We start from the raw sequence: 27,468 nt of genomic DNA on the forward strand, positions 1-27,468 counted from the left end.
TTTCATCTGGATTCTGTCCTTAAAAGAAAATTGGGTTAAGAGACAGAACTGAGACTAATGTACAGAAACGTGGTAACAATGGATACAAATCGACCCTTACACAGTTTCATGTTAATGCTGCTGTGCAACAGAAGCCAGATGAGGTAAACTGTACCCATAACTGTAACTACAGTTGTAGGGTTAATTCTAAGGAGTAAATAGCCTCAAATACCTTAATGTTTTAAAAGGAAAATCATGTTTGGGATAACTGCCCTTTCAGAGCAATGAAAACCGACTGTAAAATAGCATCAGTCACTATTTCAGAGTTCAGATCAGTCTCTGAACTCAGCCAGGACCCATCTGAGTTCCAACACGGTGCAGTCTGTAAATACCTGGACAGTGACTATTGTTTTTTGTCTCTGTACACCAGCACATTAGAAATGAAACAACTACTGGGTTCTGGTGCAACATCTTATGAAGACATGAGACAACAATTAACCCAAATTAGAGTGAAAGAGGAAATGTATAGAGAATCTATTAAACATGTTGTGAGTTTGTATAGTGGCGACAAATCTGCTGATGTGACTAATGATGGCAGCAGCAAGATTAATGACAAAGTGTACAGAGGCATCTTGGCTGTTCATTATCAAACCAAAGGTATAAATCCCACTTGATGGCCCTTCACCTTGCAGCAGGACAGTGACTCAAAACATACTACTGAGGTTTTGGAGTTCTTCACCTACAAAAAGTGGAAGGTTTTGCCCAACCAAGCAGCATTTTACTTACTGAAGGCAAAAAGCCGCTGATGCAAGCAGAAACTGAAAATGGCTGCATCAGATTCTCAGCAAAGTATCGCCAGGGAAGATAACCAGCATCTGGTGACGTCAGTGGGTTGCAAACTTCAAACAGCTGTTAAGTGCAAAAGATTTGCAACCCTGTACTACATATGGCAATTTAAGATTATTTGCTCCTATGGCCCCCCTCAAAATGCCCCGACAAAATGCTACGTTAGAGGGCAAAAAAGATAAGATTACATGCAAGTTTCAGGCCAGAATCCTCATATTAAACATTACCTGCTGTATTTTAACCTTGTCCTATTTAGTTATCTATTTATATAATCCTTGTTTCCTTTTTAATCAAAACGCTGGAATGCGGAGCTGAAACGACAAAAACAGCATCACTGTCAAAGTACTTACAGAATTTTCTCTTGTACATAATTACATTAATTAAAGGCTAAAACGCTTAGATTAGACCCCTTAATGATAAACTATTAATCCTTTTCTAACATTCTGCCAAAACGTTAGAACTGGAATGTTTTGTGCCATCCGTTTCCAAGGAATAAAGTAGTCCTTCAACAGGCATAAGGTGGAGGCTTCTCAAAGGACCCTAACGAGTGCCCATAGAGAGAGGGTGCATTAGGAGTGAGCATGTAGCCAGAGGAGTCTTGTGAAGTGGACTGGGATGGAACTGAGGGGTTGGTGCTGGACTGGGCTTGAGGCTGGCTCTCATCTGATGGGGACACAGCCACCTCAGGGCTGGGCTGAGAAGGGCTTGGTCCTGCGTAACCGTTCAGGTGCTGGAGGCAAAGAAGTAGAGAACATCAAAAGTGATGGTAAATGTGGCATCTACAGTCAGCCAGGTGCAGGCTTGAGAAGGGTCTTTGTAACTATGGTTACCTGCATGGGCATAGGGTAGTTAGGGTAGGCGGGTAGGGCCTGTCCAGAGGGGCAGAAGCTTGCATAGGTGAGCATGTGCTGGGTGGGGTTATAGAGGATGTGAGGTGGTGGAGCAGGACTGGGAGCCATCTGAGTCTGAACCACTGGAGCCTACAGTGCAGGAGGAGAAGCAAGGAGTAAACATGTCTGTAGTAAATCTGCTTGGTATTGTATTTATTGAAATGTTTACCTATGATAAATGACCAGAGAATTACATGAACAGTTTTGAAAAAAAAAATGGTAACACTTTCTATGAATGTCACCTTTGTAAGCATCTATAAACACATGTATAACATGTTATAATGTGTTCATAAGGCATTATAAACATGGTTATAAATATTTATAAAAAAGAATTACACTGAATTATTTTATAGCCATGTTTATTATACATTATGAATTGTTAATATAATGCATTATAAATAGTGTTAATAACATGTTATAATGTCAGTGCCAATAAGTCGCAGCTTGGAGAGCGTAAAGACAAATACCAAGCTAACGGTGGTGTACATTGACTTTCCCACATTGGGTAAAACACTGATAGCAGCACTAGTTTAAACTCTGACATTTGAAGCCTGTAATGTGCTTTATTATGTATGTTTTAGTGTTTCAGTAAATTCCTCAGTAAATACTTCAACTTGAAGCCTCACTCTTAACACTAGAAGAGGCTTTAGTACAGTACGCTTCACTTTACTTAGAGCAGACTAATACAACTTATGAGCTCTTATAATTTGTTACGATCAGTACTTATAATGTATTATGTTAACAATTCATAATGCATAATAAACATGGCTATAATGTATAATGCATTTTTATAAATATTTATAGCTATTTATGTCTTATGCATGCATTATAACATGTTATGAATGCGTTTATAGATGCTTACAAAGGTGACATTCATAGAAAGTGTTACCAAAAAAAATCTTATTCAAAATGCAGTCAGTCAGCCAAGACATGTTTGGTTGTGTGCAGCTTGCCTCTTTAGTTTTGCACTGAAGCTATGAGGCTAATGAAAGCCTGAAGTAATTAAAGCTTATAGCCATTATTTAGCATTGTGCAACCTGCATGCTTGAATCATCACACACTGAAACAATATGAAAGCTGAATAATCTTAAACAGACTTGCTAATGTCATTTCTGACACTGTATAACACACTGTTATCTATAAAAATGGACAAAAGGCGACCTGACACCAAACATGTCTTTGTTAATTGACTACATTTGGTTTAAGGTGAAAGTCGTGTAATTGTGACTTTCTGCTCAACTATTCCTTTGTAGCATAGCATAATCAGTATAAGTGAAGGTCTCACCATGTCCTTGAAAGCTCCTAGTATGGCAGCAGTGATGATGCCCAGGAAGACTCCCAGCACGTTGAGCACAACATTCGACCACAGCAGCCTGTGCAGGTGCACCACGTCCCAGCAACTACTCACACCAGTAAACTTAAAGTAATGGGCGTGGTAGTCTGGGCTAGAGGGACAAAGACAGTCACAAACATTAAACTTCAAACATTTTCATGACCCACATATTCTGAAAAAGGGCACCAAAGCCATTATTAGTTCAAGAGTGTTAACAGAGTGCTCAGAGGCAGCTTACCTCTCACAACTATGTAAATCACAGCAGTAGCAGGTGTTGCTCTTCACCTTCAGTTTACACTGCTCATTATAGGACTGACACGTAACCTAAACAAACAAAAGGTAAAAGACAAGGAGATGAAGAGACGGGCAATGAGATTCTGCACCAAGTTCTACAGTACTGACTCACATAAAATGAAAGTAAGTTGCACTGGCAACTTTACACCAGCAGAGGGCACTTTAAACTAAGAGTCATGACAAGCAACAAAATCCACAACGTCTATAGCAGAGGTCATCAATTCCTGTCCTGATAGGCCAAAGTCCAGGGGCTCGTTACACCAGCTGTACATAAGTTCAAACATAAGCTCTGGTACAGTGACGGGGAAACAAGTATTCAGACATTTTTTGTTATTTGATTTACTTCCAATAGATTTGTCCACGCCGAATGTACACACGTAATGTCTCTTGACCTTGTTCTTATAAATATGAACAAAAAAGATATGTATTCATAAGCATAAACAAAGATGCTTAAAAAGCTAAACAGACAGAGAAACAAGTGTATATATGTTGGACCACATGTTGAAAGCAGCTGGAAGAACAGTTACACAGACAACAATAAGCAATTAACTCCATCACATTCCACGCAAAACAAATCCGAACTCTTTTGGAAAAACGTAGTCTGATCAGACAGAACACGAATGGAGCAATGTACTGGAGATATTACAGAAGAATTTAATTTCATCTTCCAACTAACTGTATCTGGGAAGATGGATGTTACAACAACTCAACGACCCCAAACACACAGCCAAAATAACTCTACCGGTTTCTAAAAAAGGTGAAGATGCTTGTTGTTCTGACTTGAATCTCACTGAAACTTTATGAAGGATTTTGAAATTTTGGGTCAATCAGAGGGACCCTCATAACCATGGAGAATTGAAGATGGTTTGTTAAGAGGAGGGAGCCAAAACTGAACCACACAGCTGCAAAAAGCTAATTACTTCTTACTGTAGACATCTCAAAGCTGTACTTGCCAACAACAGCTTTTCAATAATTGACACTTTCATTGAAAATGAAAAAGGTAGGAGATTTTAATATGACAGACACAGTTAGTACTGTTGAGACTGGCATTTGCCTGATTTAGTGGAACAGCCATGGATTAGTGTGTGATTTGCTGTGAGGGGTTCATACTCACCTCAGTGTAGTAGTTGTCGTACGCGTAGCCTGAGCCACTGGCGTAAAACTCGCACCTCCCCTCCATTAGAGGTCTCCTGTCCTAGAGTGGGTGGAAAGGAGAGAACAAGGAGGAGAAGGAGTGCAGTGTTTATGGACTGAGCAAATTGAACAACAGTAAACTCAATTTCACAGCCATATCGATTCCCATTTCTGCAATTAAACTTTAATGGGCTTTTTGAAATACGGCATGTCTAGTCTTAAAGTGCAACGCAAGCAATGTGCACTCCAGTGTGTGTTGAATCCAACTGGAGGCCACAGGCTGTAAAATTAAGTGTGAAAGAATAACACGTAAAAGCTTGTTTTATCTTCTGATTGTATGAAGTGTGTATATATTTATGAGTATATGTAAAAACATTTATAGCAGATACTTATAAACATCAATGAATTAAATATTCTGTAAGTTTAGCTGGGCACATTACAGCACCTTCTTACTGCATTTATTGATCCAACATTACACGCCTCTGTGACTTTATTTAAGGACCAGATTCTGTGTGGACATTGTTGTTATTGTTTTTTCCACAGTGGATGTGACGTCATATTCAATCTCTGTGATCCAAATAAATTTAGAGAATGCCAGTTATTCATCCTTGAATTGAGTTTTGATTTCCACTACTTCACATAAACCTGTTTTATTAAATGTACATAAAATCAGTCAGCCAAAAATCAATGAATGCAAGGTAGCTGTTAAATCCTGCTTCCTAGAATACCAAGACAATGCAAGCACTACAGCTAATAAAACTTTAAATACCATATGCACAATAGCAGGAACCAGTGGTCACCATCTCTGATCCTGGAGATCTTCCTTCTGGCACACCAACTGCAACCACAGTCTTCTCCAGCTAATTCACTTCTTCGAAAGCACTGGAGCAGATGAAGTAGTGTTTGTGGTGCAACATTAGATGCAAGTTGGAATTGCAGGAAAGTAGATATCCAGGAGGAGGTGACCGCTGGGTTAGAGCAAGGTCCAGCCTAATGTAGGAGTACATCAGTTTTCACAGTAAACCCCTACAATGCTCCAATACTAACTGACCATTATATTTAAACTGGTTAAGCTTGATTTTTGACTGAAGAACTACATCGTATTAAGACATCATCTTCGCTCGATCAGCGAGAAAGCTGAATTGGGATTCTGGAAGCGGGCAAGTCCTGCATCGTTGTTCTATGGGTGTCAACAATATGGGAACAATATTGTTCAATTTATTTGGTATTATATGGAGTTCTCAGCACTGATATAATGAAAACATGATTGATGGCGTGATAAATAGCATGATAAGTAATCTGTTTGTCTTTAGGGATTAATTTAAATCAAATGCTTGGATGTTTTAGTATTTCTTGTTTGCCAGTTTTGGCATCAAAATAAATCAAAACAAACATTTTCTGACAAAGACAAAAGTAACACTGAAAGCTTTAAACTAGCAAAGTGAACTGTTCCAAACAATAACATCACTCATCTGACTTCAAGAACCCTTTCAGACCAAACGTTCCTGAACAGTATTCTTAAAGTAGCTGCCTCCTGTTTTTAATAGACGATGGTGGAGATAATACAGCCAGAAAATATGCACAATGATTCAGCTGTGTTGCACATTACTGCAGAGTGCCATCTAATCAGATTTGGAAACAACCTTCTCAAACTACTGTAAACCCAGCCTTCCTACCAAATGTCACTAACCAGTTTAACTGTGCTGAACTAATGGAGCTGATTATCAATTTTAATCTACAAACACTGTGATCAGTTGTCAGCCAGTTGGTAAAACAACAGGACAGACATAATAGTTACGCAAGGCTGTCAAAAAATGTATAAATGTAATTTTTACATAGACCAGGCCTACTGTATGATTAAATGTATGATTTAGCTTCCTCAGTTATAAGACTGTTTGAAACAATTTCCATTTCCATCAAATACAGCACTAGAGCTCAGCGTTTGCCATTTACACAAACCAGTGGTGTGAGAGCTCTGCTCCAGTGCAGCCCTTAGTTAACCCTTGTATGTAACCATAACAGACAGCTTTGATTGGCTGTCATATACACTGCCTGTCCAAAGTTTGGGGACACTTTACCTTCTCTGGGGTTACTTTTCAATGAAATACAAATAATACAATCGACATATATTCCACACGGGGGTCAGTGTCTTCCTTGGTATGAACAGCAGGTTTTGTTTGAATTTTTGTTTTATTTACCAAACTATTGTTAAAAACAGAGTGGTGAGTGCTGACATCACAAAAAGTGGATAAAAGTTAACATTATGTGCAAGTTAGTACAGCTATTCACAGCTGAAAACTAAGTTGGTTAGTCTTTAATACGTTAAGTTACTGCAAACTAGTAAAGTAACCATTAGGTCCCCAACTTCTGACATGCAATGTATTACTGTGAACTGTGCTCTATCTGGCTGGAGGAGCTACTCAGACGACCAGGTTCAAACATCTGCTCTTGGTTGATCTTAAAAACAAGATCTTTAGAAAATAAGTGATATGGCAACTACGTAAAAGTATAAGCACAGTGATTGCAACCTGTGAGCTCCAGCCTGTCAAAATGATTCTGAAACACCCCTTTTAATAAATGCAGCACCTCAGGAAAACACTGACACTGTCGTTCATCTCTGGCTTTGGTTGCCCGATTCCATCAGCAGTGTTTTATGGGTCATAGAAGGTTTCTAAGATAAAGCAATGGCCCACCCAGCACCAAGTGGGCAAACAGAGTGTGGAAAGAGAGAGATAGAGCCTGTCAGCGAGGAGCTGTGAGACAGAAATGTCTTCAGGCCACTGCTATAGAGAGTACGATATTAAGTGCAGCATGTGAGTCTGACTGCACTGTACATCATATTGCATAATGCCATTAATTTGATTTGTCCACAACACCATCCGGAACTGCTGTCTTCCAATGCAGTGTTTAATGATTAATGCATCTGTAAAAACTTCATCCTTGATATCAGTGCAACAAGATGTCAGTGAAAGCAGGGTTAGACAAAATAAAGTGGGATGTCACAGAAGTCATGAAATTAAATGTAGTACATTGAGGTCTAGAGCAATTATTCTGCTATACTCTTTCAATATAATAAATCACAATTAATTAGGCTACATTGGTACAGAGTCAATTGCATTTACATTCTATTTATATTGTTTTGTCAAGTTTGTCTTTTTTTCAGTTTTTTTAGTTTCAATGACAAAAATGTAAATGTTAATCTTTTTTCTCTCTGCAAAGCAAGACTGTACACACAACAATAACTTTCACCCAAATTCAAATAATCTCCTCTTCTACCTACTAACGCAAATGTGGTATTGACTGAATCTGCTTTTCAAACAAAGTCTCTCCGCTTGTTTCAGTAAGAAACTATGAGTGAGATATAATCAGAGGAAAACCTTACCTTATTTGATAGACTCATCATTCTGGTTGTGTTTAAACTCTGCAAGTGTTGTCATAATGTTCCTTTTACATTGTTAAGTTTTGGTTGGAGATAAAAAGGTTAATCCTTATTGTCCAATAAGGATTTTTTTTCCTGTGTTATCCATGTAGGTGTAGCCAAGTGAGCTCTGCTACTGGGAATAATTAGAAACTGACAGTGGAATGAACCAATCACATTTTCAGTTACAATGGTTTGGAACAATTTTGAGGAAAAAACGTTGCTCTAGGCCTTGTGGAAGTTCTGGATACATAACTGACTGTGAGCACGAATGGTAACATAACAGGTTTCAGTCAGATTTTAAAGCAGAGGAAGCACCAGGGTTCTTTACTGAAACAGTCACAGTACATAAAAGGATAATGTATGTTGATGTCTCTTATAAGCTTTAAACATTGCCCTTTTTAAAGTCTTTTGCAAGCTTCAAATGTCTGTGTTTAATCTAGAACAGCATAAATGCTTAGCACTAACATACTTCTAAAATCCTATAGATGAGCTAGCAGAAATTAGCATTATCATAGACGTCTGTCTTTACCCTCATATTGATTTTTATGGCCCAAACTGAAGGCCTGGCAGTAACAGTCACAGAAATAACAGTTACTTGTAAGGTTTAAGCTTATGTAGGTCATCAAATGTAGGTCATCAAGTTTTTGAAAAGAACAGCAGCTGATGTTTAATAGAACACATTTGCATTTCTCTAATAAAGGTGGTATTAATCATGAAATAGCATAGATATATACAGTGGGGTGCGAAAGTTTGGGCAGCCTTGTTAATTTTCCTGATTTACCTTTATAAATCATTGATTGTTTGGATAAAAAAATTCCGTGAAATATATCATATAGGGGACAAACACAGTGATATTTGAGAAGTGAAATGAAGTTTATATGATTTACAGAAAGTGTGCAATAATTGGTTAAAAAAAGTAGGCAGGTACATAAATTTGGGCACTGTTGTCATTTTATTGATTTCAAAACCTTTAGAACTAATTATTGGAACTCAAATTTGGTTTGGTAAGTTCAGTGACCCTTGACCTCCATACACAGGTGACTCCAATTATGAGAAAGGTATTTAAGGGGGGCAATTGTAAGTTTTTCTCCTCTTTGCATCTTCTCTGAAGAGTCGCAGCATGGGAGTCTCAAAACAACTTTCAAATGACCTGAAAACAAAGATTGTTCACCGTCATGGTTTAGGGGAAGGATACAGAAAGCTATCTCAGAGATTTCAGCTTTCAGTCTCCACTGTGAGAAACATTGTGAGAAAATGGAAGACCACAGGCACAGTTCAAGTCAAGGCTCGAAGTGGCAAACCAAGAAAAATCTCGAATAAACAGAAGCGAAGGATGTTGAGAACAGTCAGAGTCAACCCACAGACCAGCACCAAAGACCTACAACATGATCTTGCTGCTGATGGAGTCAGTGTGCATCGTTCAACTATTCGGCGCACTTTACACAAGGAGATGCTGTATGGGAGAGTGATGCAGAGGAAGCCTTTTCTCCGCCCACATCACAAACAGAGCCGCTTGAGGTATGCTAAAGCACATTTGGACAAGCCAGCTTCATTTTGGAATAAGGTGCTGTGGACTGATGAAACTAAAATAGAGTTATTTGGGCATAATAAGGGTCGTTATGCATGGAGGAAAAAGAACACAGCACTCCAAGAAAAACACCTGCTACCTACAGTAAAATTTGGTGGTGGTTCCATCATGCTGTGGGGCTGTGTGGCCAGTACAGGGACTGGGAATCTTGTTAAAGTTGAGGGACGCATGGATTCCAATCAATATCAGCAGATTCTGGAGATCAACGTCCAGGAATCAGTGACAAAGCTGAAGCTGCGCCGGGGCTGGATCTTCCAACAAGACAACGACCCTAAACACTGCTCAAAATCTACTCAAGGTATTCATGCAGAGGAACAAGTACAACATTCTGGAATGGCCATCTCAGTCCCCAGACCTGAATATTATTGAAAATCTGTGGTGTCACTTAAAGAGAGCTGTCCATGCTCGGAAACCATCAAACCTGAATGAACTAGAGATGTTTTGTAAAGAAGAATGGTCTAAAATACCTTCAGCCACAATCCAGACTCTCATTAGAAGCTATAGGAAGCGTTTAGAGGCTGTTATTTCTGCGAAAGGAGGATCTACTAAATATTGAGTTAAGGTTTTTTTTTTGGTGCCCAAATTTATGCACCTGCCTAATTTTGTTTAGACAATTATTGCACACTTTCTGTAATTCATATAAACTTCGTTTACACTTCTCAAGTATCACTGTGTTTGTCCCCTATATGATATATTTAACGGAATTTTTTTATCCAAACAATCAATGATTTATAAAGGCAAATCAGGAAAATTAACAAGGCTGCCCAAACTTTCGCACCCCACTGTATGTATAAACCTCACTCCAAACAATGTGAAACTGGCGTATAATGAGTTTTAGATTGAAACCCTTTCTTCTTTGAACTTATTCAAGGGCACCAGATTATATTTTTTTTAACACATTTGCATCATGATGAATCAAAACTAAAAAAAAATTTATCTTGTGACTCAAAAACCATGGTCCTCAAAACAACGTTAAACCTGGCAACCTGCACGGTGAAGTTTGACAGGATGTACTTGAAGAAAGCAGTATGAGACAGTGTAAAACATGATGGCTACCAGTGGCCCTGCAGTTGGCACTGGTAACAGTGACGGGGCTGCAGGAGAAATGGATGTGTCTGCTGTGGCCAGTGTGCAGCGGCACTCTGATGAATGAGGCACTGACACTAACAGTCATCCGGCCAGACGAGACAAGGCTTCTGCTTGATTATATCCACAAAGTTTCATTACCAGGGCAGCCACACAGCACGAGAAAGACAGTGGCAGATGAGTGCACACGTGTATGAGAGGAGAGAAGCTGCATGTGTGCAAGAAAGAGATAGGGGCTAGGAGGTAAATGTGATTTAGTATGTACATATACAAGTCTGTATTTGTGGGGAGGGGTTCAGATTTTGTTCAGATTTTACAGTCTTCGAGATTTTGGATGGTCTAATATGCTACTTACAATAAACTCAGCAGCAATGATGCCGTCCACGATGGCGCAGAAGAAACAAGAGATTACACCCAGGCTGACGAAAATGATGGAGGCCACCAACTAAAAGACAGAACAACAATGAACGAGAGGTTAAAAAGGGATGGACAAATAAGAAGCTAAACAGAACAGCAATAACCCTTCATTTGATTTGTCAATATGGCAGCCCATGTGACAATGTATTTGTGTTTGAACTGTAGACCAGATTAGCCTTATTAAACTACTATCGGACAAAGACAGTAAACATTGTTCAATTAAACATCAAATGTTTCCCAGAGACTCACTACTGACGTTGTTATATTCATTACTTACTGGCTTATCACGATATACGTGCTTACCTAACTCTGTTATGCTTCCTAACAACCGTTACAGTTGTGTTTGGTCATCACCCTTGTCTCTCTTTCTTTCTCTCTCCTTTGTTGGGTGATAACTACAGTGTCTGGATCTGGACTGGAGTAATAAAGGAAATGTACAGCCTCTCCGAACTGTGTTCACCAAACCAATGCTTTATGGGTAATTTACTGCCGTACAGACCAAAGGCAGTCTGAAGGGCAACACTACGCACACAGGAAAGGGCGATCTCATTCACACAATCAGATTCCACATCCAATGCACAAGCATGGGCGCACACTCACATACAGCCACATCTCCAATATTCATATATAAAATTTACATTAACTGAAAATTTCACATCTTTTCCAGACATTGTCTTACTAGTGCTAGTCTGCGATAATAAAATGTCATATTTTTGTAATAATAGTGACATAGTATGAAATGGTATCCATCTTTTTTCTTTTCACTTATAATGTTGTTGTGGTTTAATGCACCAACAACAGTCATAATTCATTTTCCAAAGAATGAGACTGATATTTGTAAAGGAGCTCTAGTGGCTGCTGTTTTGTGCCTCTTTCAAAGAAAACAGTCCAGGCTCCTTATAACTCCTTATAATTAAAGTTATAAAGAAGGTGGGGAAAAACCGCTGTAGGTTGAATAGGTGAATACATAAATATGGTACTTCTTGTGACCTCACAAAAACAGTGAATTCAAAATGGGACATTTTTGCTACATAGTTTCCAAACAGGGACCGCACGGACTGAGGAGTCGACAGTATGTTTTAAAGCAATGTTTACATATTACATTAAACTCTTTTCTTCAAAAGAACAAACAACTGGGTTTCCATGATCTGGGCTCTTTAATAAAGCTGAAGAACCCATGCTTTCTCAGTATAGTACTCTATGTTAAAAGAACGTCAAATAAGACAGAGCTTATTTTGATTGGACTATTTTCTTTTGGTTTTTAAAACTACAAGGAAATTTACAGTGTTGTAACTGGACCAAAACTGGATCTTTTGAAAGGAAACTTAATTTTTATTCAGTCATTAGTTCTATTTTTTAATATGAAGTACCCAGCAGATAACATAAGCTGAAGTTAACTACGTTTTTTTAATCTGTCAATGCTGCTATAACTAAAAATCTATATTGTTGTGTGACAGCACTACCGATATAGAATACATATCGCTCAGCACTACCAGCTATCAGCACTCTCATCCACAATCCTGAGATGTTTTATTCAAGGAATGCATAAGCACTGGCACATTTCCATTTCTTGGAAAACTTTCCAACCTCCCAATCAAACGAAAACCTCACACTCATCATAAATTCTGCCTCCACTAAAAACGCTGTCCAATTGGGAGTTTTTTAATCAAGGGTGGTTCGTAGTGGGAGGTCATTAGTGGGTGAAGAACAGCCGACGTTGTAAATGCCACTCATCTGTCCAGCCAAATAAAAGACATTATGCACATGTGAGCTCACATCAGCTGAGCTAAAGACACTGCAGTGGTCACTCTGCTCCGTGTCCATCTGGTGTTCTGCCACGAGAGACATTCCATAATAATTCTACTGATGAAACTGCTGAAGCCAGGGCAAAAAGAGTCCTGCAAAGATGAAGCACTGACATCATGCAGAGAGTTTAACAAGTATATCAAAAGCAGAGACGTAATTTACTTTGGGGACGCTGAGGACGTGTCAAATTTTTTTTTAAATGACTGAATTTGTCCAAAACTTTTTGAAAGCGTAGTCTGTTCAAAATCTTTCTGCTGTTGTGCTGAGAGAGTGAACATAGACAAGAAAAATACATACTCAATCCAAAGAAGTAACACCAAGTAACAATTCTGAATTTGGAGCACTGTAACAATTCTGCTGGTTTGGGCATGTAAAACTCACATATGCATGTTTTTTTACTTACCTGTTCCTCATTCCTGTACTTTCTTTTAAAGTCCATAAAAGGCACATTTACCAATATTTCAAAATTTCACCAATGGTTTATGTGGATTTTTGAGTTGATGCTTGGTTAAAAAACAGTTTAAAAATGTATCACGTTTACAGTGATCTGTGACCTCCAATCATGTTAGCATGCAAAACTAATTCAAGATCCATATGGTTTTAGTCATAAACTCCAATAAGGACCTGTGGTCAATCAGTGTAAATCTGGTACTGAAATAAGATGGGGTTCAAACAAACAAATCTTCATTAAAATATACGACAAAGACTAATTTAATAATAAACAAAGGTTCATTTTCAGGTTACAGGTTTATGACAGAGGTCTGTGCTGGACTGTTTTTTCAGTCCCTCTGCCACAAGATTTCATCCCGCTCCTGCCCCCTCCCGCAGAAAATCTGAATCATTTGCCCCGCCCGCAACCGAAGCGTTCCATACGGCAATTGCAGGCAGATGCTGAAATCTGAAATTTTTTTACGTACAGTCATATACAAAAGTTTAAACTCTTCTAAATGAAAGCAAGTCAACACATCCAGTACAAAGAACAAACTTGACAACAAAATGTAATTTTTCTGCAAATTTTAGTGCAAAAAAATTAGGCATTAAAAACAATGCCAGAATTTGTCCCCAATATAAAGCACATAAAATTTGCCAGAACTTTGGGACAGGCCACATTGTATGTTTTATTTTTCCCCCCAATACAGTAAATTCAGCAACTAAACAGTAACTGTGCATAAAAGCGTGCAGAGGTATGATCTCTGTAGAAGATGTGTTAACTTATTATAAACATGTCGGGTGACCAAGGGCACCCAAACTTTTGCATACAGCTGTACATATCGCTAAAATCAGAAAAAAACATTTATAAAATGCAATAATTGGAACTACTACTGAATTAGCATTACAGAGAAATATAATCTTTATTTCTTTAGGGTTACAAATGCGGCAAAATGAAAAAATGCACAGATACATTATATATACATAAAAGTATTGGGACACCTACACACTGCACCTACAGGAGCTTTTATGACATCCCATTCTGAATCCATAGGCATTAATATGGAGTTGGCCCCCCTTTGCAGCTATAACAGTTTCCACTCTTCTGGGAAGCTTTCTACAAAAGTGTGTCTGAGGGAATGTTTGCCTGGTCACCCAGAAGAGCATTTGCGAGGTCAGACACTGATGTTGGATGAGAGGGCCTGGCTCGTCTTGTACACTGGGGCTCAGTCACGCTGGAACAGAAAAGGGCCCTTCCTAAACTGTTCCCACAAAGTTGGAAGCATGCCATTGTCCAAAATGTCTTGGTCTGCTGAAGCATTAATATTACCCTTCACCGAAACCTAAGGGGCCAGGGGCAATCCCTCATAAGCACCCCCATAGCATTATCCCTCCTCCACCAAACTTTACTGTTGGCACAATGCAGTCAGGTACATAACGTTCTCCTGGCGTTCGCAAATCCAGACTTGTCCATCAGACTGCCAGATACAGAAGCGTGATTCATCACTCCACAGAATGCGTTTCCACTGCTTCAGAGACCAGTGGTGGCGTGCTTTACAACAGAGGATAGGCACTGCGTTTCAGCACTTTGCTACCCCACTCTGTGAGTTTGTGGGGTCCCGCTTCGTGGCTAAGCTGTTGTTGGGCCTAGGTGCTTCCATTTCACAATAATAGCACTTACAGTTGACAGATCTAGCAGGACAGAAATTTGTGAGACTTGTGGCGGAGATGGCATCCTATGACAGTGCCATGTTTAAAGTCACTGAGCTCATCAGTATGACATATTCTACTGCCAGTGTTTGTCTATCGAGATTGCAAGGCTATGTGCCTAATTTTATCTAATTTTACCTGTTAGCAATGGGTGTGGCTGAAACACCTGAATTCAACAATTAGGAGGGGTGTCCCAATACTTTTGTCTATATAGTGTAATTTGCGAGAGTATTTGGACTAATACAATGGAACACCTCACTGTATCTAATATCCACTAATGATATCTGCTGCTGAGGTAAGCTATACGATATCCATCTGAAAACAAAGAAAACTACCACTAGCACTCAGAGGCCTGTGTCAAGGTTGTAAAATCAAGCCAAATGACACACTTGGATCTTTGACTGGAAGGCAAGCCAAGTTTGAGGCAGTAGTCTCTGATTATATCTCTCGCTGATGTAAACTGCAGGGCAAACAGAATTACAGCCAATCTGAAGCACATTGGTGATCAAACCTAGTCTCTCTCGTTGCCAGCTGCAAGCCATAATGATTTCGAGCCTAGCTAAAGTCCACCAAGTGACTGCACCCCTGGGCCAACTGAGTTAATTAAGAATTTCAATGAGCAGCGATTTGACACACCTGCAAAGAGAGAGAGACTAGGTCTCGGAGACAATAGGCCCCGACAGCAGTATTAATGTGCATTATCTAACACCCAGCTGCTGTCTCATAAAACATATACACACAAGCTCCTTTCCTCTTCATTGACCTGATCCCACAGCCTAGCCAACTGGAGCATTTTACTCCATCTGCAGACCCTCTAGTGGACCGAGCAAGAAGGAAAGGGTATCTGTAATGTTGCATAATCGTTTCGAACAGTCCAAGGGCAAACACTGCAGAGTGGTCAAGTGATCAATGACTGTGATGGTCACAGGTATAATGAGAACTGAAGGCAGGAGTGTCCAGAGTTAGAATTATGACCCCTGAAAAAGAACATTGCCTTGACCACAAGGTGACCAAGAGCAGAGCAAATTACGCAACAGAAGACACACAAAAGAAAGTAAGGTCTACACGACCTGACACTCCTATGGCCAGTTTTTCATACGTGGATTAGGTCTTAGACTAAATTGCAGCACTAATGGTGAATCACCTTTGAAAATTCTTTTTAGTTTAGGCTTAATCTAGGTCTGGAACTTCATTAGGTTAAAAGATCTATCAGCAGTACATCAGGAGTAGCCAACAGACAATGCTACATACACTACAGTAAGGTTTGGAATGGCTGCTCCAAAGTTTGTGATCAATGTTTTTTGAAAATATAAAACCAATTTGGCTACAGATCCATGAATAAAAATGATTGATATTCTAGTCATATGCAATTTTACAGTAGAACACTAGGAAGATGTAAAAAAGCTGTACAGCAGTAACAAATTTACCTTTAAAGTTGATACCAGACTTTATCACTTTTCAAAAGACAGATAACTTTATAAAAATAATTTGTTAATAGATAAATAAATAAAAAAGTATGTTATTTGTCATTTTATTCTTTTTTTCCACTGAATTCTTGAAATACTGAATAAAATATCCAAAAACATCTTTTGGTAAATAGTTTGTAATATTTAGAATATTTAAATTATACACTACGACTATCTAACAGAAAACAGCTACTTTCCTCCTCGATCTGATCCCACAGCCTAGCCAACCGGGACATTTTACTCCATTTGCAGACTCTCTAGTGGACTGAGCAAGAAGAAGGAAAGGGTATCTGTACTGTCACATAACTGTATAAGGGTAGAACTGTATATAGCACACCAATAATGTGGCAAGTTAGTCACAACGTTTTATGGAAGTGTACTTCTACATATATTTAATGGTTTCTAGAATAACAAACGTGGATAAACCAGCACATTTCAAGTTGCTGAAACCATTAGTTGGTAATGTGTTGATGCTGGAATGTTCACAGTGGAGTATAATCATGTTCTACAGTAGAACCCATACTATATGTTCAATGTCTGGATTTCATGTCTAGTCTCCAAACATTCATTAAACACTGTCTCTCTCCTAGTCACTGCAATGTCACCCTAATACATTCAACCCAGGAATATATTACACACGTGTGTAGCAGTTTATCTGTACATTTGTAATATTGTCAACATTGTTAAATGTTCATTTGTGTCGAAAATTCTCGGTCATTTCCAGTGCTGCATTCTTATATTATAGCACAAATGTTCCCTTGTTCATACTTAGAACCCACCGGATTGATGTGATGTGGTCACAATTTAGAATAACCACATTCTCAAAGCTCGTCCTGATTTCAAGTCAATGAATCAGATGTCTAGTCTCCAAGGTTTCAGTACAAAACTGCAATGAACCAACTCAATCCAAAAATATTTTTTTTTAAATAAAAAAATAATTTAACATGTTTCTACTCAGTCACCCTGTGTTGAACCCAGAGTGTACTTTAGTGTCTCATCTGTTTCTAACCCCTTTTAACCTATGGTATCATCTCTTCATTAGTGTGAAGATACTTATAACATCTTCTCGCATCTAACAGTTGACTTCCTGCTCCCTATAGTGAGGTTTAGAGGTCACTGATTTATGACCTCACTAGAACCCATTTGACATGCCATCCGACACTGGCCATTCGACAGCAGTGTGATAGGGTTATTACACATTAATGCGTAATTTTGACAGACTGCTGCCAGAGTACGCAGTGTGACTCACATGTGCACAGAGAGAACCAAGTGTATTCGTGTGAATGACTGTGTGCGAGTATGTAAGTATGAGGTTATATGAGAGTGTACGCACAGTGTACCATGTCTGTATATGTGAGAATGTGTACGGGCAGACATGGGGTTTAGTTACGGACACTGCACCTCTGTGTGTGTGTCAATGAGAGTGTGCATGTGCCAGCGTCTCCATCATTAAATTTTAAAAGGTGTTCTGGGATCAGAGCCGAGGAGGTGGGCAGAGAGTAGAAGGCCTTAAATCACACACACATGCACACACACACATGCACACACACACATGCACACACACACGCACACACACACACACACACACCTCAACAAACCACCCTGGTTACTCCCTACAGCCCTCTCGCCTAGAACCTAGTAACTGCACAATATATCACTTTTCTAACCAATCACAAATTTGTTTGTGTGCTGTGATTATCTTCATCAACCACAAACATTCCTTGGTAAGTTTGCAGTGAGTGTTTTGACATTCATGTTATCCATAACTAAATACTTTTGGCCAAAACTAGCCCAATCTTAACTTCATAATTGTGTTTCTAATAGTGTCCAGTAAACAAAATGTAAAATTATTAACATCACAAAATGTTAGCAATGTTTTAGTTTGACCCTTTAAACTAAATGTAGTCATGCAGGCTGAAGTCCATCTGCTTACTGTGCATGTCTGTAGCCCTCTAATTCAAAAACATTTAAAATCAAGAGAACCATCAAAGTAATTTCCAGCTACTGCAATGACAAAAATTTGTTTATCACCAAAGTATGCCGAGTCTGAAATATAATTTAAGTGTGTGCAGTTCTATGATAAGATGCTACGATGTGTCAGAACGTCAGATGTTCAGTCTTTAGTTTGCAGCAGTTGAGAAAAGAGGATGAAACAGTGATATGGCAAGTCAGGTTACACCAAAGCCCGTCATCATTAATTAATAAACAACAACTCTGTTACTGTGGTGACTAAGGAAGGACGCTGACGCTGGCCTGCATTTGTAAGTGTATTCTCTCACGGTATATGTGTCACGTAGTAGTTTCCTTTGAACACAGTCCTTGTAGTGTGTTCTAGTTTTGCAGTCCAACAATAAGGAAGTAAGATTAAAGAAAAGGAAAAGCAACATTTTCTTATTTCAGACTTCAATCAACATTGGGGTCATATACACATCCCTCTGTGGGTCATGTTGGGGCAGTCATGGGCTGGAGGTTAGGGAACCAGCCTTATGACCAGAAGGTCGCCATTTCAATCCCCTGAGCCGACAGTACATGATTGAAGCGCCCTTGAGCAAGGCACATAACCCCCAACTGCTCCCCGGGCACTGCAGATAGGGCTGCCCACCGCTCCGGGCAAGTGTGCTCACTGCTCCCTAGTGTGTGTGTTCACTAGTGTGTATGTGGTGTTTCATTGCATTGATGGGTTAAAAGCAGAGGTGAAATTTCCCTGTTGTGGGACTAATAAGAGTCACTTAATCTAATCTCTGTTCACTTCGCAGAACAATGATAATGAACAACTGTGTCACAGTGAGAGAGTGTGGCATCAGAAGTATCCAGTGCTAAAAGGCCTCCATTTTCAAGATTGTACTAAAACATGAGTAAAGGGACAAAACTATAAAAGTTAATTACGTATCATTTAACTTAACATAGTTTGATTAACTTGAAATATTATTCTTTACATTTTGTAAAGTGCTTCAATTTGTATATGAAATGCCTTCAGATTGAAACTGTAACGCCCTCTTAAAAATGACTTTTCCCTAACTTGAGAGGATGTAATCTGAATTACATGTCAGAGCTGAGGGGTTATATTTACCAAAGCCTGTTTAGAGTCAACCCACTCAGAGGGGACATGGCTGCTGCAACTTGAGCATTAAGAGTTTTCTGGGAAATCCAGTCATTCACCAATGCTAACGCAATTTTCCTTCATTCTCCTCCTAAGCCATCGTCCAATCATAGTCAGTGCTACTGACCGCACCTTGAATCGGACACCTGACAAAGCGATGCACATCCAGTCAGTAATTTTATTTGTCATGTACTTCCAGGTAAAATTGACATTTGTTTGCAATAATATCCCTTCTCATCCTTTCATGTGTAACACAATCATTGCACTCATCTTTCTGAACCAAAAATAAATACTAAAATCAAGTTATGATTATTTGTGTGACATTGCTTCAGACTTGATGTATAAAAACATTAGAGAGAGAGAAAACAAAGCTGAAGAAGTCAACTAGCAGAATTCCACTCAGTCAGCAATAGGAATTTAAAAGACATTAACACACTGTTATCATTAACACACTGATCAGACATGCGTGTGTAACAACAAAAAATCCTACATTGCTCTGCTTGTGCAATTGACAAGCACGTTTACAGCAAGAAAAGCTCCAAAAAAGGCATAAATGTTAAACAACTAAAACAAAGTCCCCAGTAACCTGTCAAAGATTAATTAAACATGCAACTAAATGTAAAAATGTTGTTACTGCATATAAAAGTACAATTTTCTATTCTAACATAAGAATTAGAAATTTTAAAAATTAAATGTTCACTTACAAGAATTCAATTCAAACATGCAAAAATTATTTAATAATCTTCTTTTAATAATTTTCTGTTTCAGTATTTTGACTTTTGACAACTAAGTGCTAAAGGAATTTGTACATGCTAGAACATTCCTAGTAAATAAAATAAAATTCTGAATGTTAGAAAACTCTCTCATACATTTCAAATTTATTTCAATCATTATTAATAATTTACATATTCACAGTGAATTTCTGATATAAGAAATTGTGGATTAAAAGCTAAAATGCCGAACACACTCAATTCGGATGTGCCAAAGCTTCAAGCATAGCGTGTTCAGCCACTGTCTACATAACTATCGGTTTTTACGTGTGGCTGTTGTATGATTTTACTCTCAGCTGTCACCTGTTTGCACCTCATCAATACACTGTAAAATGTGGAAGAGGACAGAAGGTGATTTAAACTACTAATAAGATTTGGAATGGTTTGAAATATTGCTTTGAAACATCTGAACTTTTATTCTATTTTGCTTAAAGTTAAATTTTAAGTTGAACAAACATTTTGTTCAGTGCATAAACACGAGTCAGCAATCAGTTGACAATTATGCTGAAATAGCTGGTAATTAATGGGAGCTATGTGTGTCTCATTCAATTAACCTGGGAATAAACCTTTCCACCAGTTCCACCTTTCTACACACACATGGACAGAGGTAGCTCTAAATATACGCACATTCTCACATACAAGGGAAAAACGGTGAATCAAGTAACAATGTGTGTATGCATGTTTTATGTTTGATCTGCCAAAAACAATTATTTTAATAGCCAATTACTCATGTGAACTAATCAGGTAATAATCGATTAATCTCCTTAAATGAAGCCTGTAAATGTGAAGAGCTGTAAAATTGAGATATTGAGAATTGAGACTGTTCAACAGCTACATTATACACCTGCCTCTAATATTCACATGCCCCTGAAGGCCTTGATTTCCTGGATCAGGTGTGTTAGATTAGGGCTGGAGCTAAACTCTTACTGCCTTCAAGTCCTCAGAGCTCCTACTTACGACTTCGGAGATCGGAGTACGACTTGATTTGTGTTCAAGCGGTTTCGGTTGGAAATGAGTGGAAATAATGTTCTTGGTTTACTTTTATTTTTCTATTAAAGAAAGCCTGTGTATATATTATATCTGTATTTCCAGGTGTGGATGCCTTGCAGTGTTAATGTCATGGTTGATGAATAACTGAAATACGGCCAGTTTATCAGCGGCCATCGTTGTTTTTTTGTTGACACGCCCCCAACTCAGAAACTCAGGGCTCAATGAAAAATCTGAGTTTCCTACTAGTAAATACGACATTGTGGTGCTGTTCATGTGCAGCCATCTCGTAAATATGATATTTCCAACATGACTCGAAAGCAGCAGCTAACAGGACCACGACTGGGCTCCCCTGTACTAGACAAACTAAAGTGAAAAATCAGTTTAATCTTTCCTCATATGGATGTTTGTGAGTGATGAAGAAAAAAGTGTAATACCACGTTACATCATGGAACATTTAAGAGAAAAGTGATCCTTTATGTTAATATAATGTAACAGTATCACTAGGCATGGGTATCAAAATTCAATTTGGTAACAAGCGAATTATTGGCGTCCATACTGTGACAATGTGTATTGTTTTTGTGATAAATTACATCATATGTTACAATATGCTTTTCTGAGCACATTGTGGATATCAGTACCAACTGCATGTTTGATTACAAAGAGGGTCTAATGAGTCCTGTTTAACAGGATTTAGTGAAACACAGTGTAAAATGTATGAATACAAATAATTTAATTCATAGTTTCTTATGGTACTTTTAAAATACGTGCTTACTTACTCTGTTGTAACTTATCGGATGTCAGAAAAAATAAATATTGTGACTGTGTATCGTTAAAAACTGAAAAACTAAAGTATTATGATAAGACATTTTGCCAAATCGCCCACCTTTACTGGGAGGTATCGAAAAATTGTGTCATTCCCTACCAAATTTCAGTAAATAAGTTGAATGGCAAACTTATCAGCATTATTATAAGCCAATAAGCATGCCCGTTTCAAAATCTGGGCTGCTGATTGGCTATCTGAATTACATCCCATATGCATGCTATTAATGTTATCACATTGATTAGTTTGCAATTTCTTAGTCAGTAAATATACCCACTTATAAAGTCTTATGCAAAGGTTTGGGTCTGATCAAATTACATTTTTTTGATTTTCTAAGTGAAAACAAGTTAAGACATCTTCCACGGAGAACAAACTGGGCAAAAAACAAAACGTAAATATGGACTGTGCAAAAGTTATGGCACATTTTACACTGTATGTTTTCTTGTGCAGTAGAATCAATAACATTTAAATCAGTTCTCTGTAGAGCAGTCGTTCCTAACTCCAGTCCTAGGGATGCCCAGCCTGCACAGTTTGAAGTTTTCCCTCCCTCAACACACCTGATCCAAGCTAATTATTAAGCCCTTAACAAGTGGTGGCAGATGTGTTAAGGATGGAGGGAATTATTGTGAATTATTTGAATTATATTCACTTCACTAAAACATTTAAATTGACCAGGGATGTTTAAACAGGGATGTTTAAACTAAACATAGGACTGTTGCATTAGCTATGCTCCTTTTTGGTTTAAGCCACATCCACTTTCGGTTTGATATTTAAAAGGTATTTAAAAAGTATGCTGTTCAGGAATGCGCATCAAAGTGTTTGTACTGATACTGATATCAAAACCTTTTTAAAAGAGATTCACCCCTAATTATCACCAGGCCAAAATTTACACTAGTTTGTGATGAGTAAAATGTAAAACTAAGAAAAAACAAAATTTAACATACAACTTCCAGCCCATTTGTAAAATAAAACACATGCAAAGTGTTTTTACCGAGTACATCTAAAAAAAATAAATAAATAAAAAAATGAAAGTGGCCAAAGAATGCTTTATTGTTTAATGTCTATTTGAAATATCTCACAAGTAAAAAATATATTCAAATTTTTTTTTACTCTATGGAGAGATGGAGCAGGAAGCAAGAGCCATTACTCACCATAGGTCTGCGATTCTCCACCACGTTCAGCCCGACAATGCCCAGAAATGTTCCGAAGCTCAGCTAGGACAAAACAGAAGAGGAGTTTCTGAGCCACAAACACAGTCTATGTTTATTATTAATCCCTTAAAATCTAAAGACCCACATCTAAATTCCTCATTCGTTACTACATAACTTACATATTAGTTCAGAGTAGTTACTAAATAATAAGTCTTCAAATTCATAACTTTTCAAAAAGTCTACAGTTCAAAGGGTTAAGCCCCAAACTTCTACAGCAAGTCCTTTTCATTAAGCCAACAGCACATCTGAATCCCTGACACTTACCATAGCCAGAAAGCTGTCACAATTTATGTAAACAAAAGATGGATAACAGTTTTGTCCATTACACTGATGAAACTGTGTGTCAAGAGATTCACTTAAACTCTTTTCTTTGGAATAAACTTGGACAATGTTACTCACTATAATGCCAGGGTAGTACCCAGCCACTGCTACGTTGCCAGTGCGGGTGGCAGAGAGGAGCCCAATCACCAGCACGACGATGGACAGCATGAGCAGAACCACAGTGCACCACAGCGCTGTCCGACGTCGCTTTGAGTACTGCTCTGTGAGCACAGTCAGAACAATACACACATACAGCACTGTACAGACGTCTTCAACAGTCTGGAAAAATAGCTTAAAAACATTTATCTGGGTTATAAATAGAGGCTGGCCAATATGGCAAAAATGTAATAACACAATAATTCAAGATTTTATATATATATATGTCACAATATTTATTTTTTGTGATATCTGATAAGTTAGAACAGACAACAAAGCCTGAAAAAACTATGAATACAATGATATATTTTCAACATTTTACACATTGTGCTGCACTAAATTCCATGAACTACTTGTAAAAGCACTGGATAACATTAGAATAAATACAAATAAACATTAATAAAGTTAAAAATGAATAAAAGCTTCTTGGTTACAAAAAGTTTAAACTTATTTAACTTAAAGTATTGATGAGCTGAACTCGCTACTGGATGGTAACTCTATACACTGCATTTCTCGAGGACAGGTGTGGAAAAAGTTCAGCGAAAACACATAACATGACACCTCAATGTATAATGTTTATTTGTATTTACTTCTAGTGTTTTTCCAAAGGAAATAAAGGCTTACTAATTGAATAAATAGCTTTAAATATCATTTTCTCAGGTCACTTTTGCACAATATCGTAGCTGTACAAGGAACACAAGAACTAACACCACGATGCAGCTTTCATGATTCGTGGAAGGACACTTCTTTAGAATAAAGTCATGAAACTGCTCATGTACCTTTATCCAAGATGTCACGAGCAAAATGAATAATCACGTATGAGTCTATAATATTCATTTGTGACGTACATAAATATGGCTTACTGTCACAAACTCAAATTTGAACAATAAAGTATACAAACGCCTACACCGAAATGTCTATCATACTCCTACATACAGCAGCCATAACAAAGCAGTGAACAGTCTGAATGTGGCTGAATGTGAATGTAAAACTACAAGAGAAAACTTTACCACACAGTTTAACAAAACTGATGTGTTTCTCACACGTACACATGAGAACTGCTCCTAACACAGTAATGCACCAGTAGACATATTCATTACCAACTCTTGGCATGAGAGACATTTACCATGCAGAACCTCACCCTGATGTTATGTAAAGTGGCTCCAAAAAGTATTTGGACATTTGTATCATACTTAAAAATGCATTAAAAATGTATTATGAGCACAGTATGTTGTCAAATGTTAAATATAAACTGGACTCTTTAAAACGTGACTGTTCCAACTCACCAGATATCATAATTCATCATAATAAATATTCATGATATTAATTTTTGCCCTGTAGCCCAACTTTAGGCCACATGCTTGAAAGAGGAAAGAGTCACTATAAAAGATAAAACCAGGGAAGTACAGTGCAGACAGAGTCCCAACACCAGTCTGCACATGTGAAGCAGTGAGATCTGGTGATGAGCAAAAATTAAAATGCAGCTACTAAACTGACTAATTTGACTGCAGGTGACCCATAACAGAGAAAAAAGCCTTACTGGACTATTCAGTGTAATTACTGTCTACTTAAAGAGGAACTCACATCAATTTTTCAAAGAAATTCTACATAATTAAACGGTAAAGATGTACACACAGTCATTCACAGTGGTTTGGTGTGAAATGCTCGGTTCTAGAGAAACTTAGAGTCAGAATTGTTCACAGAGGTGGTGATAGGAGTTTAATGTCTGTGAAAGCTACATCACAGAAAGTTATTACATGAAATGGTTATGAATTTGTGGTCTGATGCCTCAAACATTGTTTAACGATAGTTTTGAGTGAAGAATTTGAGCTAAAATGTATTTTTCAAAATCTATTCAGGCTGGAGGGGCCCACGCAGGGCACGTGAATCAAAATAGTACAGAAAACGTATTTTTTCAGATTGTCCACTATTTTACCATCATCACCATTACATATAGTAACTCAGAAGACACGTGTACACCCTTACAAAAGATGGTGCTTCAACAGTTCTTTAGTAAAGACAACCATGAACACTCAAAGAACCATGTGCACGCTGAATTCGTTTTTTGCATCTGGTTCTTGAGACTGATGGAGAATATGTCTGTATATAGAACCTCTTTGAAAAGGGTCAAACTTGACATCGTAACAATAACAGAAGCCTTTTTTGTGCTATACAACACATTCTCCATCAGTCTGAAGAACCATTTCATCATGCAAAGAACTAATTAAGCATGCACATGGTTCTTTGAATGTTCTATATAGAACCAATCCACCTACTAAAGAACCATTTCCGAGACTGTAGGTTCATCAGGGTCAGAAATAAAGGTTCTATGCAGGTACATTTTTCGCTTACCAACAATGTTAATGTACCCCCAAAAGGTACAACAGTGGTTTTAAGGTCCAATTGTGCACCTTAAATAATAAGTTTTTTTCCAGTGTAGAAGACACATATTTGTACCCTTTCATAACCTAATGTTTTAAAACAGAACAATAAAATTAAAGCCTGGAGACGAGAAGGTGTGTGTGGAGTCGGGACAACTTAGAAAATATCATTTCAATGCATTATGGTGCAGTTATGTTCCCTAACTAAAGGTAATGAGATGTACCCATGAGGGTACCAGCCTTGTGACAGGTGGGGTACTGCCCCAGTGACAGTTTCGTACCGTTATTTCTAAGAGTGAATTCTACATGACCAGCAGTGAGAACAGCAGAGAGCTGAATGAATGAGCTGTGTGTGAATCTCTCTCTGTCTGTCTGTCTGTACTGACCTGCAGGGTCGCCGCTGTCCGCCGCTGCCTGAACCGCCGGCTGCTGCTGCGGCTGCTGCATCTCTGACTCCGCCGCTCTGGAGGACTAACGAGGACAAACTCCTGAGAAGAGCCGCGGCTGAGAGAACAGCTCCCTCCTCGTGAACGCTGCTCTGTTCGCTCCTCTCAGCTCTCCACGCTGGAGCGCGCGGACCAACGGACGCGCTCGAGCCCTCGCCGTTTCCAAGGGAGAACAGCTGAGCCGCGTTCTGTTACTGTTGGCGGGAACGTAACGACTTCATTACGACCTCAGGAGCCAATCAGGGGCCGAGATCAATCACAGAGAAGGACCAATGAGGAGGCAGGAGCGACTCTCAGACACGCGAGCCGCAGCGCGAGGATCGGGTTATTACTCTACTTTCAATTATTTACATCAGTGTTTGAGTCTCTTTCTGCCTCTCCGTGGAGCTGAAGAAGAGCTCAGTGAACCTTCAGGCCGGTTTGTGCTTCAATAACTGAGCTTTAGTTCTGCTCTTGTTCAGTTCTGAAGAATGAATCTACTTTCTGTCCCTGGTTTCAGTCATAAACACATCCAGCTCAGTCTTTTTGTGTTTAAAGAGCTTATTCGGACGCTCTAATGATTGTCCTACCGCGCATGCGCATTAGTAAAGTACAGCGCTGCTGTCAGACCAAAACCCGTATCTCCAAAACGACTTTACAGGAAAAAGAAAAACATACTTTTAATGTAAGTCAATGTAACCAGACTTTTCCCCATGTAAATATGTGCTGTTTCTTCTCGTTGGTTCAAATTTACACGTTGTAAAGGTCAACAGGCATTTTTAAATTACGACAAAAACTGAAAAATGGTTTTGTTCCAACAGCAGTGAGAGGAATCTGGTATTTCTAGTGTTTTATTGAGTTGTACTGTTATTTCTGCCTATGAGTGTATTATACA

General features: G+C 38.5%; 1 protein-coding gene across 1 annotated transcript; it reads right to left on the reverse strand.

Moving 5' to 3' along the window:
• Positions 1–891: 891 nt before the first annotated feature.
• LOC118797996 (transmembrane protein 255B) lies at positions 892–26,595 on the reverse strand. Its single transcript, XM_036557292.1, has 9 exons — positions 26,535–26,595; positions 23,690–23,832; positions 23,231–23,293; positions 10,927–11,016; positions 4,457–4,537; positions 3,287–3,372; positions 3,001–3,160; positions 1,656–1,805; positions 892–1,555 (listed from the first exon to the last, which is right to left on the reverse strand). The coding sequence occupies exons 1-9, from the start codon at positions 26,593–26,595 to the stop codon at positions 1,331–1,333; spliced, it is 1,059 nt and encodes a 352-aa protein (XP_036413185.1). The 3' UTR covers positions 892–1,330.
• Positions 26,596–27,468: the final 873 nt, after the last annotated feature.

Source organism: Colossoma macropomum, unplaced genomic scaffold, assembly GCF_904425465.1.
Source record: "Colossoma macropomum unplaced genomic scaffold, Colossoma_macropomum, whole genome shotgun sequence".
NCBI classification, from domain to species: domain Eukaryota; kingdom Metazoa; phylum Chordata; class Actinopteri; order Characiformes; family Serrasalmidae; genus Colossoma; species Colossoma macropomum.